Below are 14,253 nucleotides of genomic sequence, written 5' to 3' on the forward strand. Positions count from 1 at the left end.
AGAACTTCCTCGGGTTAAACGTCTTAGAAGAATTCTATATTCACACAATTTTATTATCTTACTAATATTATAAACGCGAATGTTTAGATGGATGGATGGATGTATGTTTGAAGGTATCTCCGGAACGTCATAATAGATCTGGATGAAATTTGGCACAGATGTAGAACATAGTCTGGAAGAACACAAGGGCTACTTATTTAATTATTTTTAATTTCACGCGGACGAAGTGGCAGGCGACAGCTAGTTTTTATATAAAATTGATTTGTTTACATAACTCAAATAATACATACAAATGTACTAAAAAAATGCTAATCGATTATGTTTTCATACAAACGTACGATAGTTTCTGTGGTTAAAATATTTTATTCCTTCAATGGAATTATTTATTTGGCCTTCGTTATATAAATATATTCCTGACATATTTAAATTATTCCTACTATTTGTAATTAATAGTTCAATAGGCAAATAACAAACGACTGACCGCGATGAACTTCTTTGACCCTAGTAAAGAAATCTATTTGTTTTACTATGAATTTCCACTGCTGAAACACTTCGTACGCGTGAAATACTGTCTTTAGGTAGCATTTTAATTATTTAGGCCCAATTTTTTTTACTTAAACTTATAGAACATTTCAACAAATACAAACTTTCATCCCTTATACTTATTTTGCACCCTTGAAGGTTAAACTTTTACAAACCTTGAATGTTATTTATTTATATCAAATTAACAGCCTTAATAATAAGTTTCAAGCATCTAACTATAAAAATAAACCCTTTTTTCGCATTAAAAAGTAGCCTATATCCTTTTTCAGGCTTAAGTACTTGTGTACCAAATTTAATTTAAATCGGTTCAGTAATTTTGTCATGAAAGCAGGACAGACAGACAGAGTTACTTTCCAATTCAAGTAAGGATAAGACATTTTTCCTAGTGGAAATAGTATTCTGAAGATAGCTGCTGGGACTAGGAAGGGAGCTGCATATCATTAGGAGAAACGCAATATCATTTTTTCACTTGAAGATATCGTAACGTAAAATCCGTCAGAAACAATAACGTTGCTACAATTTAAATTAATCACGTATAATAAATAGTATATCGTTTCAAAATAAACGATTCCTACTGTTCGCTCGTATGCATTGTAACTGATAATAAGTAAATAGGAATTTGCCGATCGTAACACTCAAGTACGCACATAAGCGATAGGGATTGTCAATACTTCTAATGTTAAATAACAAATTTATTAAAAAAATCACTAATATTATAAATGCGAATGTTTAGATGGATGGATGTTTGCTTGAAGCTATCTCCGGAACGGCTCAACAGATCGTAATGAAATTTGGAAATAGAACATAACTAGCCTGGAAGAACACATAGACTAATATTTTTTCTTTTAATTCCGCGCGGACGGAGTCGTGAGCGACAGCTAGTGCGTCATAAATTCGTTTTTTAAATTTCGGAAATTGGAGATAAATCTATGATCGACCCTGAATAACATAATTAAAAATGTAAAAAAATATGTAACATAATTGCTTGCTAAAATTGTGAAAAGAACTTGAATAAATAACAATTTGAAATACAGGTTTGCTAATAGAGCTCTTGTTAATGTAACATTGAAAGAACGGAAAAACAACAAGAAAATTACTCGATTTCTTACCCTTACTCTATATCTCTCTGTTATTCTTAACTTTATCTATTTGTCTAACATTACTTAACTTTTTTTTAGCTCTTTGCATTGATTTTTTCATGTATTTAGGGTTAAAACTGAAGATTTTATTTTATTTCTAAGTGGTAACCCTAAGTAAATTAACAACTGTTATTACAACCTTGAGTTTACGTAATAGGTGCGATTGTGCAAAGTTATTGAAGGACGTGACCACGATGCAACACGCATTTAAACTAAGATAAGTTTAAAAAAACTTTAACGCACTAAAATTATAGCTCGTATCATAGGTCAGTATCATAAAAATATTTTTAAAAACATAGACAAAACTCTACAACAGGGAGTTTCCACAGGTGTTTACCGTTGGGCCGATTGCATCCATAGAAACAATGGGACCAATGGGATTTTTTTTGTTTCTTGTCAATCGACCTAATAGGAAATGTATCCCGTTGGGCCAATCGACCTACGAATCAATCGGCATTGTTTTTAATTCTATGAATTCAATCGGTATACCGCTTGAACGGAACGGAACGGAACAGCTGTTACGACTAGAGACTCACTAATATTATAAATGCGAATGTTTAGATGGATGTATGGATGTTTGTTAGAAGGTATCTTCAGTACGACTAATCGGGTCTCACTGAAATTCGGCATAAATGTAGAACATAGTCTGGAAGAACCAATGTAGCGAATGTGGCTACTAATTAAGTTTTTTTTTCATTCCGCGCGGACGGAGTCGCGGGTGAGAGCTTGTATACTATATATTCTTATATCTATTCATCTAAACTATTATTAGTAAAATTTGTCTGGATCAAAATATTATGAATACAAGGATATTTGCCAAAACTGTGTGTATAGAGATCTCGCTAATTCGATACATAAAAATGTCTATGAACGTATAAAATAATTTATAATTGGAAGTCGCATTATGTATAACACAAGCGAGTTAATAATTCATTCAGCGACTGTCTCGTAATATTAAAATAAACGTCGTATTTCTGATTTACACAGGTTTAAAATTGCATCAGTCCATGAACCATTTATAAAATTCAGGTTCAGTTAAATTATATATTGTTTATGTGAACCAAAAAGACAATTTCAAAGATTTATAACCCCTTCATCTGCTACAATTTAAAATATATATATAGAGAGAGAGAGTACAACCTCCTCTTTTTTGAAGTCGGTTAAAACATTATACAAATACATAAGCTTTGCTAGACTTTCTTTTACTAAAACACCTTAACAATCAAAATACATACTTAAATCTAAGAAAGAAATTCCTAGACAGACAACCACTTTCTGACAAATTTCTAATCTATTTCAACTATGTTAAATTTTTTAGTAAACCATTATAATATTTATTGAGATGAAACGGATTGCCTGTACAACTAGACTGTTATCAACTATTACTTTTAACAATGGTAGACCCCAGCAACAACGACATCTGTTGCAAAAACTGGTCGGCTCGCCCGGTGCAATACGACACAAAAAATAGGCGTGAAGTGGAAGCAATTCCACGTTTCATTTGGTAAGTGTGAGTGCCGGAGGCCCAATTTTAGTCCTCATTACCTTCCCACCTTTTACTTATAAGGAATGAATGTATGGCACTTAATGATAGAAAAGAAAACAAACTCTGGTATAGAAGCAGTATTACCTCAGCATTAAATTCTCTCCAAGGTGCGAGCTGCCGTTCCGTCTCTCTCGAGGACACGAAGAGTGCCACTCTCTGCGGTCGTAGCGCGCGCAGCAGCCGCGGTAGAGACGCGCCGAGCACAATGACGTCATCAGAACTAGCACCGATCGCTGCGCCAATTATAGCTTTTGACTCTGACCTGTTGGAAAACATTTACTTAGAAAGACGGCCTTTGGTAGCTGCAGAAAAACTGAGATTATCATCTAAATAAGTCTGCAACCTTAAAGAATTTTTGTGATACTACTCCATTGTCCACCATAAAGATATCCTTCACTGCGTAAAAAAACAAAACTCATTCTAGATTAGCGAGTTGTGCTAGTCTGTTAATGTTAGCATACGCAAAATTCGAGTCGTGGAGTATTGGTAAATATAGCCCTCTTCACTAAGTCCTAGCACACTCTTAGACCCTAGCCAAAATTACTTACTCTTTAGATAAATTTTTGGAACGAAGTTGTTATCGCGCGTTGTGAAAGGGGGCTAGACGGAAAAAATTCTTACGAAAAGTTGTCACGACACTTTTTGCTATAGACGAATGAGCGCTACTTCACCATGGCAACGACGTGACAATATATAACGTAAATTCATAGAAATAAAATGTACTTCTTGTGAAGACTTAAGTTTTTTATTCATAGAATAAACATTGGTTCCTTCACTAATTAATTGAAAGGAACTTCGTTCCATCCGGGTGTCCCTTGACACTTCTCAAGATTTTTTTTATATTACCTATATATCTCGCTCTGTCCGGACGTGTATGATAGTGCGGTGCACCGTGTCGCGTGCGTTGGCAACACATCTCGCACGATGTACTCTTCAATCCACTGCAGCGCTCGCCCGGAGCCATTGTAGTCGCAATATACCACTGTAGACAACATAACAATATTAATATAGCGTGTTTAGTTAACTAATAACTATAGCTAATATATAACGGCTAAACACTTACATATTTGTTCCCATCGATTTGTTATATTAGCCTATCGAGGGCCCTTCGTCAAACGTTGAATGCGTAATACGCCGCGTCCGTGATATACTATTCCTACTCATTCTGATGAAGGGCCCTCAAAGGACTCGAAATAGTCGGTGCCGACACCGGATAAATAAGTGACAACCAACATTTTACTTATTGGTAATAATAAGAAAGTACAATATTCCTGTGACGAAACATTTTATTTATCCTTAAATTTCAGAACTTTTATTTCGTTATCACAAATACAGTGCAAGTTTTATACGTATTTTACACGAAGACTTCTTTTATTGTGATTAAAATTGTAAGTAAGAAAACCTTTTAACATTAAAAACTTTCGTTAATTACATTTATGCTTAGTAAACTTTTAAAAACAGCAAATCTCCAATACAATTAACGTAAAAGTATAAGGGTATGAAAGAAGCCAGTTAGGGCTGTGTCATATCAGAACATTCTAAGTCTAAAAGTAAATTACAAAACTGTATAATGTGTAATAATATTTTAACGATATACCTTCAACGTTAAGAAGACCTATAGGTACGTTGGTGGAAAAGAATGGCGGATGATTTGATGTTTCATATCTTGTCCAGTTAATATGCTTCTTAACCTAAATATACTATTCGCAATAAACTCTGGCATTTTTAGCAACCCTATAGAAATAGGAGTGCCAGGGTTCGTCGAACTTGTACGCCAATGTCAGACAGGTTGGCCAGGTATTGGACAAAAAATGACTATCAGTGATGCGATATCTCGCATTGCGCATGTTAATGTAAATGACACACAAAATGGCGCGCTCCTAACATTGACAACAGTCGGCATAGATTAAAAAACGTACTGTCAGTTTAGTGTCAATAAAGGCGCGAAAATTATGGTTAAGTTTATTTGGTTAGAATAAGTGTATTTAAATGTTAAATTATTAAACTTGTCTAAATGGTTTCGTTTGCTAAGTAGACTTCATAATTTTAAGAGTCAAGTCATTTTAAACTGTGTCTTAGAATTATTTTGTACGGTATTTTGGAGTTAAACTTTTTTTTTGGAAAAAATACGCAAAACTTTTACTATTCTGTATCTTTTTAAATCAAAATATTATAAAAATTTTGAAACATCAAAAATAAGTTTAAAATTTTGAAAAAGAAAAATAAGTCTAAAATAAATAAAATACACATAAATCTAGTGGAAATGTAACGTAAAAGCAAGATGTTACTGTTATATTCAATTTTTAACTTTGTAAAATAACATCGAATGTAGGAAGTTGGCAACACTTCGAGCAATAAATCAGATAGCACAGTTTTGGCTGAATATCACACGACAATCTCTAAAAATTTAGGTTTGGATTTAATAAACTGTTACTATTATTTTTACTATTACTATTATTTACCAAAATAATTACGCAATTTATTTAGATTTCAAAAAGAATTTACAGATTAAAAATTTAGCTTAGCTTTTCTACTATCATATTAGTATGCTTATCGTGCGAAAAGCTTATCTGACCGTTGGTTTCTGAGACCAAAGTCTCTGTATAAAATATAATGTCGTCCCTGACATTATCTTTGACAACGCAGTGATAACAATATATTTTAAACGGGGACTTTGATCTCAGAAACCCAGAGTTAGTTGGTTAGAGAGCCGTTGATATAGGATAAGTTCTGTGGGCCTAGCACGAATATTTATGATAATCATCTTCGTATCGTCATCGTCATTTACGTCGAATTTAGAATGAGAAGTATGGTGTACTTTACGTCCGATAGGGGACGCTGCACAAATTTTAATAAAAATATTGTCCATGACGATACGACAGCAATTGTCACATATATTCGTGCTAGGACCACTGTTGGACAATATGTTAAACAGGACGTGACATACGTAGTGAAAACACATGACAAGACAGCATAATACGACAAGGATCTTGTGACAATGTTAACATTACTGTACTAGTGGGACTTTTAGATCTATACAACGTGTTTCTAGCTAGCGAAAGCGAAACATTTAAAAAAAATCATATTGTTATCTCAGACTTTTTTAAGATCAAGAGAGGTATGGCAATATGTTTCTACACATATGTTTCGATCATGGAAACCCACAGTAATCTATCTTATATATAAAAGAAAGTCGTGTTAGTTACACTATTTATAACTCAAGAACGGCTGAATCGATTTGACTGAAAATTGGTGGTCAGGTAGCTTAGAACCAGGAAACGGACATAGAATAATTTTTACCCCGTTTTCTATTTTTTATTCCGCGCGGACGGAGTCGCGGGTAAAAGCTAGTCATTTATATTATAACGCAATTGCATAATGCGATTACGAGTGTTGATTTTTTAATAAGATATAAAACGTGACTATTATAAATTATTTAACACGGAAATATTGCAAACATTTTAAAGATACTATAATGATAAGAAATACTAATCTGTAAATGAAACGCCTAGGCCTTGTTGGAGTAATTTAATCTATCATTAAAGTTTTATAATTTCTTTCTTTTATCAAAGTAAATAATTAAAACTCACCTAATCTTAAGTACCTATGTATCAGTAGTAGTGGAAGTTTAACAGTGGTAGACGCCAGCAACAACAACAGATAATTTTAGATTGACAGCTGATAGATATGTATGGAGGAGTAGTACATACTGTGCCGACCCTCCGAGATAAGGGCAGGTTGATGATGAGACGCCAGCAACAACAACATCTGTTGCAAGAATGTGACCGGTGCAATACCACGACCACACAGAAAACTGACGTCAAATGGAAGCAATTCCACGTACAGGCTGTTGAGTGTGTGCGCCGGAGGCCTAATTTAAGTCCTCATACCCTTTCTATCCTTTTCTTATAAAAAAAGAATGTGAAGGGGAAGTAGCTTTGGCAGAGGTGAGGACGCTTAGATAATATCCTTAGTATTTGTTCTTTTTCTGTGCGGCCACTCCCCCATCTCTTAAAGGTAGGCAACGCACCTGCGATTTCGGATGTCTATAGGTAGCGGTCGCTTCGCTATTTCGGCGTAGTCAGAAGCCACTAGCTCGTTTGTCACCTTATGACATAAAAAAAGGAACCAGCAAACTGTTAAGCTTTTATAGCTAATGTATATATTTATACGCTTTAAGTAAATTATACTTGTCTGTGGTTAATTATTAGATGTTAAAAAGTCGTTAAATTATATTGCAGTCGTTACGTTTGTTTATATGTGTCACGTTTTCCCGCACGTCGCTACTGCGCCATTGTCTGTTTACTATTCGACATTACCAGTTAGTACATCTAATTGTGGACCTAGAGCTAAAACAATATTTAAATTTTCAATCAATTGTAGTAGTCAGAAGAATCAATAAAGTAACAAGCGATCGCACGCGACTTCCAAAGAATCTCTCTATCTCTCGCGAGCAGAATTAAAAAAATAGTAGCCTATAAATTGTAGACTTGAGATAATCCGGGAAAAACGCGAACTTGCGTACAGGCAGACAAATATTAATTATTTCAATATTACATACAGATACTAATTTTGTTCATTACATATGTAGAGACATAGTAGATACAAGAACAACGTTATATTTTTAAAACCACAACTTTACAGGAGAGCAATTTTAAACATTTAAGCGTTGATAAATTAATTTTACACATTAATCACCGCAACAATTTTATTATTTTCCGACGGTAAAATTATCAATATTTTAGAATTTATCACCATTTTATTGTTAAAAATTGCTCTCCTCTAATGTTGTGGTTTAAAAATATCACGTTGTTCTTGTAAAGTGGCGATATGTACTACAAGTATATAGATAGAAAAATAAAGTGACCATTAGAGAAATCTACTGAGGAAGTTCCTATGACAGACGTGGATAAGACTTGTTATCGATTTCTATTCTTGTCTTCTTTTTTTTCTCTATCACAAACGCGGCTAATCTTAGTTTTCTGATTGTTTGTAATCGTGATATTAATTAGTAATTTTAAAAGCAGTTATAAAACGTCTTTCCGGAAACGTATTGTATAAGTTCCTAATTTAAATATAGAATTACGTTAGGACATATTTTTAAATATATTGTGGCTATTTCATTTAATGTGTACTACCCACTTAAAGTAAATTATATTACAAAATCACATAAAAAACAAGGACCACTTTTACTCAAGATGAGCATGTGAATTAACAAATAAAATATTGTAAAGATTACTTTGCGCAAACATTAAATGTATGCAGAGATAATATTTGAGACACAGCAGCGGCACTCATGAAGTACGTGATACTCGATACAATGTGACCATATGTTTTAAATTGCACATCTTACATTGATAACAAATAACCTAATAAAAGGAGCTTCGATATTACAGTACGTTCAGATCATCGGACATATTTTTAACTGACGATCCAAGCATTCTATCAAAAACATCGAAAGCAGATCAAAACACCATTTGTATGTATACTCCTATCTTACTAATATTATAAATGCGAATGTTTAGATGGATGGATGGATGTTTGTTTGAAGGTATCTCCAAAACGGCTCAACGGATCTCGATGAAATTTAACACATATATAGAACATAGCCTGGAAGAACATATTTTCGCACGGACATAGGCACTGGCGACATATATATTACATTACATTTGCTTTATGTAGCATTGCATTTATCTTACTCAGTACAAATTTATCCCAACAGCAAAGGGTGCGAGGCGCCCTGGCGCCATCACTAGACGTTCTGCATTTAGTGACACCAGACTGATCTTCGAACCCCGGCGCCAAAGTAATACGGCCCTGATCATACAAAACTTAAAAAAAACAATTTTAAAGGAAGATTGCAAATGTGTTTTAATCTCCTTCCTCCTTATTTTTTTCCTTCTAACATTAAACAAATGCGAAAAAAACTAATAAAAACGTTAACGTTAGTGATAAGGATTTTATCACTAAGCTTGCCGTATTATTTAAAAAATACACAGATAAAGAATGTATTATCTAAAACCGCGAAGTCACACAAATGCAATGCCTTGCCCTTCCAATAGCGAGAAATTTAGCATTTGATGAGTAACAGTTATTTCAAGGTTACTTATGTCTGATTTTTTAACATCATAATAATATTATAAATGCGAATGTTTAGATGGATGGATGTTTAATTGAAGGTATCTCCGGAACGGCTCAACGGATTTTGATAGAATTTCTCACAGATGTAGAACATAATCTGGAAGAACACATAGGCTATTTATAAAGGATTTTTAATACAGCGCGGACGGAGTCGCGGACGACAGCTACTGTCAAATATTTTAAGATACCAGCTGATTTTCGACGGCAAATCTTTAGAATAAGAGAAAAGTGAATAAAAGGGATGGCAACATTGTGATGTCAATGTAAATTCTCAGTACATAGGTCCTATAAACAGAAGATCGCGTGTTATAAATACATTATAGCATCAAGATGTCAAACAGACGGACAATGTAACGAGCGGACGTCTTGCGGTCCGTCAAGGCATTGACAATGAAATACCTGTTCTTTAACCGCTGGCATCCATTACTATGCAACAGACTTCGACATCTTGACAATATATGTTATGTAATGTTATAACACGCCGCGAAATTGTTTACACTATTGAAGTTAGCGGTAAAACAGATGTAGACATACTTTGTCTGAGATGTTTTTAGCCGACTTCAAAAAGAAACCACGTTACTCTGCTCCCGATGCTCCGATTTTGATAATTCTTTTTTTTAATCGTAAGGTAGTGTTTGCAGGGGGGTGTATTAATTATTATAATAAGCAATCCAGTCACTATATTTCAATTAAAAGTTTTATAGTGATAACGAATTTAATATTTGAATTTAGTAGGGTTTCTAGTTGGCCAGATATCCAACTCAGTGACGAGATATAGATATTTTTTTATCATTAATAAAAAAACAAGAAAGAGGAAAGGTTAGGAATCTTCACTAAAAATCTATGTCTTTCAAAGATATCTCACGGCATCTCTATTTATACCACTATTATGTAGATCTCTAGTGTGCTTAATATTTTCGAAGTTAAGTTCAGACAGTTTAGTTGACGCGTACTATACGCGATAATTACGCGATATACTCATTTCTTTACCTAAACACAAAATCTACTAGTTTTCTAGTTATTTAAAAAAATCAAAAAATAGAACCCATCTGCAAGCACTTCCTTTCGATTAAAATATTTTTTATCAAAATCGGAGCACCAGAGGCGGAGCTTCGCGGTAACACACATAAAAAAATACAGTCGAATTGATAACCTCCTTCTTTTTGAAATCGGCTAAAAACAAGCTTCTAGCGTGAGTAGTAGATGTAGTCAGTGCTGCTGTATCGGATATCATTCCTTATCTATCTTTTATCTTTGCCTTGGTAAGTCTATTGAGGTATTTTTATTAATATTTATACTTTACGAACATAATTATTTCTGACTTTATAAAGTCTTGGTTATACATTCCAATGTAGGTTTAGGTTAAAATTGTATCAAGACATTGTCTTTTTTCTCTGCAGCTTGCATTTGTTATTACTTGTTAAATGCGAATATTTCAGTGTAACATTAGTATTATATAAATCGGTCTAACATCGTTAGAAATCTTTTTTTTTTAATATAACAGAGGCATTTATTTTGCAAGAAATGTCGAAAGCCTTCATTGGTACAGTTATGTACAGAGAACAACTGATAAACTTGAATGTGAATAAATGTAACCACAGATTGTATAAAAAGGTTTGATTTTTATAAAGAGCGAACATTATGTGTCCTCGAGTATGGCCAGACAATGCAAATAGCAAATGACATGCAAATCGTAGGATTCGCTATACAGATAGTGCGAACTCGGAATGTTTTCAAGATAATATGCGAAGGAACGTTTATCAACCAAACGATACACGTTGCTTATTTATTCAGCTGATGTTTGATTTTTGGTCGGAAAGTCGACCGCGATTTTGCACGATAAATGTAAAAAAACTAACTAATACAAAAATTGTACAGAAACTAGTCGGAAGCGACTCAGTCCGCGCGGAATTATAAAAATACGTAACTATTATCCTTAAATTAGCCTATGTATTCTTCTAGCCTGTCTTTTATATCAACGCTAAGTTTAATCCAGATCAGGTGAGGCGTTCTGGAGATACATTCAAACAAACATCCCTCCATCCATCCATCCAAACAATCGCATTTTTAATATTAAGTAAGATTATAGTAGTACATTGATTTAGCAAAGAAACAACAAATAGGAAATTGTAAGAAATGAATTCAATTAAAGCTTTCAACTTCCTTAACTTTGAACTTCTTTTAGCTTTCCTACTGCAAAGTTTAAAGCCCTCTGTATATCAACAAATAGCATATTTTGCAAAACACTCACAATTACCATATTTGTATATAACAATACCTTTATCCTGTACACCATGACATTTAAAAGTGAATATTTTGTATCAATTATTTTATTTTTTATTTTACCGAAATACGGTGTCATTCAAGAATGCTTCCTAAGACTATAAGTACTTTGTAATTGCTTATATTTATGAATATGAATACGAATAAAGACTGCTATGAGGATGAAGAATAGGAAATTGAAAACATTATTTATCGGCCAAATAACTGTGAGATCATATTCAAAAGATCGCATCAATCTTTTAAAATATTCATTAGTACTTTAGCAAAATATCTCATGCTTCATGTTCTTATTAGATAGCATACAAAACTGCCAAAGAGACATGTTACAAAATATTATAAATCAAATATTCAACATGTTTCAATACCTAATATAAAAGCAAACAAAAATATAACCGTACCTCTCGTTCTGAGTAGGAAGTGTAAAAATAAAGATAGAATATCGGGCCCAGACTGGGACCTTGTGGCACGCCCGGCAACTACGGCCGGTTTTGATTATTTATAGGCGATAAATAAGCTTGCGTCATTTGTCAATTAAATATACTGCGAACCTGATAATTCTGCGAGTGTAATAGTAACCTATATATTTATATGTAACTATAGGCTCGCGAATTCCAATAGACATTTTTTTAATTGCTTTCATATATGAATATGTTACTTTATTTAGCCGACTTCAAAAAGAAGGAGGTTATCAATTCGACTGTTTTTTTTTCTATGTGTGTTACCGCGATGCTCCGCCCCTGGTGGTCCGATTTTGATAAAAATTATTTTAATCGAAAGGAAGTGCTTGCAGATGGGTCTGTTTTTTTTTTAATAACTAGAAGACTAGTAGATTTTGAATTTAGCTTCAAAATTTGTTGCGAAAATTAGGGACAATTTTGCTTTTAGCGCTTACGTAGGCTAAACTATAGGACCTACATGAAAATTATGTATCGACGATTTGTAGCTCTTTAAATGTGCTAAATAAAAGTCCACGATAGCATATATCTATCTTTTTTAGTTTTCTCACAATAACCATTTTCAAATAGACTAATTAAAATACGTGGTATAAGGTTTCAACCAGAAACGGTGATAAGAGGTTTAGTGGATGTTTTAACGCTTTTATAAAAATTAAATTGATAAGAAAAATTTGTGTAAATTATAACGAAAAGATGTTTTACAATATTATTTACCCAAATCAGGCTAATACATAATCTTACACAGCACAAACTCGGCAAAACACCACCTGTTGTTTACTAAACATAAACTGAATTTAGAACGGCTTAAATTTTCTGGTCTATTGCGCATTACGAATTACATAACAAACAAAACAATGCAGCGAAACAGCAATATTATTTTTTATATTTCTTTACATTTTAATATCAAGTTTAATTCTGTATTTTTTTTTCAGAAATAAACTAATAAAAACCCAAAAATGTAAGTTAAAAAGTACATTGTTTGTGTAAAGGTGCGTACACAACTCCTGTTTGTAATATCTTAATTTAGAACACCATGTATCACACGCATAGCTGTTACGAGCGTTAGCAACGCAACACTACAAGGTCAAAGTCCGCTAATTAATTACAACAGCATTAATTTGTTATTGTGGCCTGAAGTTTTACTATTTGTTATATAAATTTATTTTACATTTCACGTTCGAAACAATAACAAATATATTTTTCCGGTAAAAGCAATTTACGCAATCGTGTACTCTGTGACAACAAGACCGTATGAGCTTTAGTTGCAATAATTTGCGATTGCTGTGACGAAAATAACAGTAACACAGTTTTTTTATATTACAAGATGGCGAATGAGCCAGCGGCCAACTAAATTCGCCGAAATAGCGAAACGACCGCTGCCCATCGACATTCGTAATCGGAGATGCTCTGCCTACCTCTATAGTTACAATTCTACAGTCGTCGGAGGTGGAGATTTCGCCCTCCACCGTCAAATGCACTTCCTTTTACCATCCTTTCCCTATAAGAAAAGGATAGGAAACGAAAAAGGAACTAAAATTAGCTTCTACCACTATAGAACAATTACGTAATTTTTATATAATTTAATAACTACATGTCTGTTTTAAGTTGAAAGTAAAAAAAATCGGTTATTATACGAAAAAATTAATGCTAAGCCTACTGGAACAACAGGTATAATATTAAGAAGTAAAAATAAAACGGATTTTATATCATATTACTATCAGTGGATAACAGATGTTTTCACCATTTTTCAAGGTCGTAAGAATAAAAACATTCACGCGAAACACGTGTTTTGTTTATTCGCGTAGAACACAGACAGAAAACTGTTATTTGTTGAAATATTCATACGTGCGAATGAGTCGTAAAAATCTTATTTCTGGCAACACTGTCTTGTGGGAAGATCAACATACGCGAGCATTACCTATGATATCTTGATATTTGATTTGTATTTATAAAGTATTTTTAGTCACTATTACTAAAAATTACGGTAAAACAATTTCTGTGTTCAAAAATAACGTGGTCTTTCTTCAACATTATTAAGAGTTCGAAGTAAAATTATCGAAAGGAACATGTTATGTAATAAGGCTTTATGCTAATAAACATTGTGTTTTGTTGTCACTTATCAAAATAGATAATTTATTAATAGTTT

At 33.2% G+C, this 14,253-nt stretch overlaps 1 protein-coding gene across 1 annotated transcript in view; it reads right to left on the reverse strand.

Annotated features, from left to right (window-relative positions):
- The window catches only part of LOC106720849, a 79,055-nt gene that overhangs the window by 27,455 nt on the left and 37,347 nt on the right, over nucleotides 1–14,253 (reverse strand). Inside the window, exons 2-3 of the mRNA XM_045683608.1 lie at nucleotides 4,075–4,210; nucleotides 3,313–3,490 (exon numbers count right to left, since the gene is read on the reverse strand). Coding sequence (XP_045539564.1) covers nucleotides 3,313–3,490; nucleotides 4,075–4,210 — 314 coding nt within the window. The remainder of the gene's footprint in view (nucleotides 1–3,312; nucleotides 3,491–4,074; nucleotides 4,211–14,253) is intronic.

The sequence above is a fragment of the Papilio machaon genome, chromosome 22 (assembly GCF_912999745.1).
Source record: "Papilio machaon chromosome 22, ilPapMach1.1, whole genome shotgun sequence".
Lineage (NCBI taxonomy): Eukaryota > Metazoa > Arthropoda > Insecta > Lepidoptera > Papilionidae > Papilio > Papilio machaon.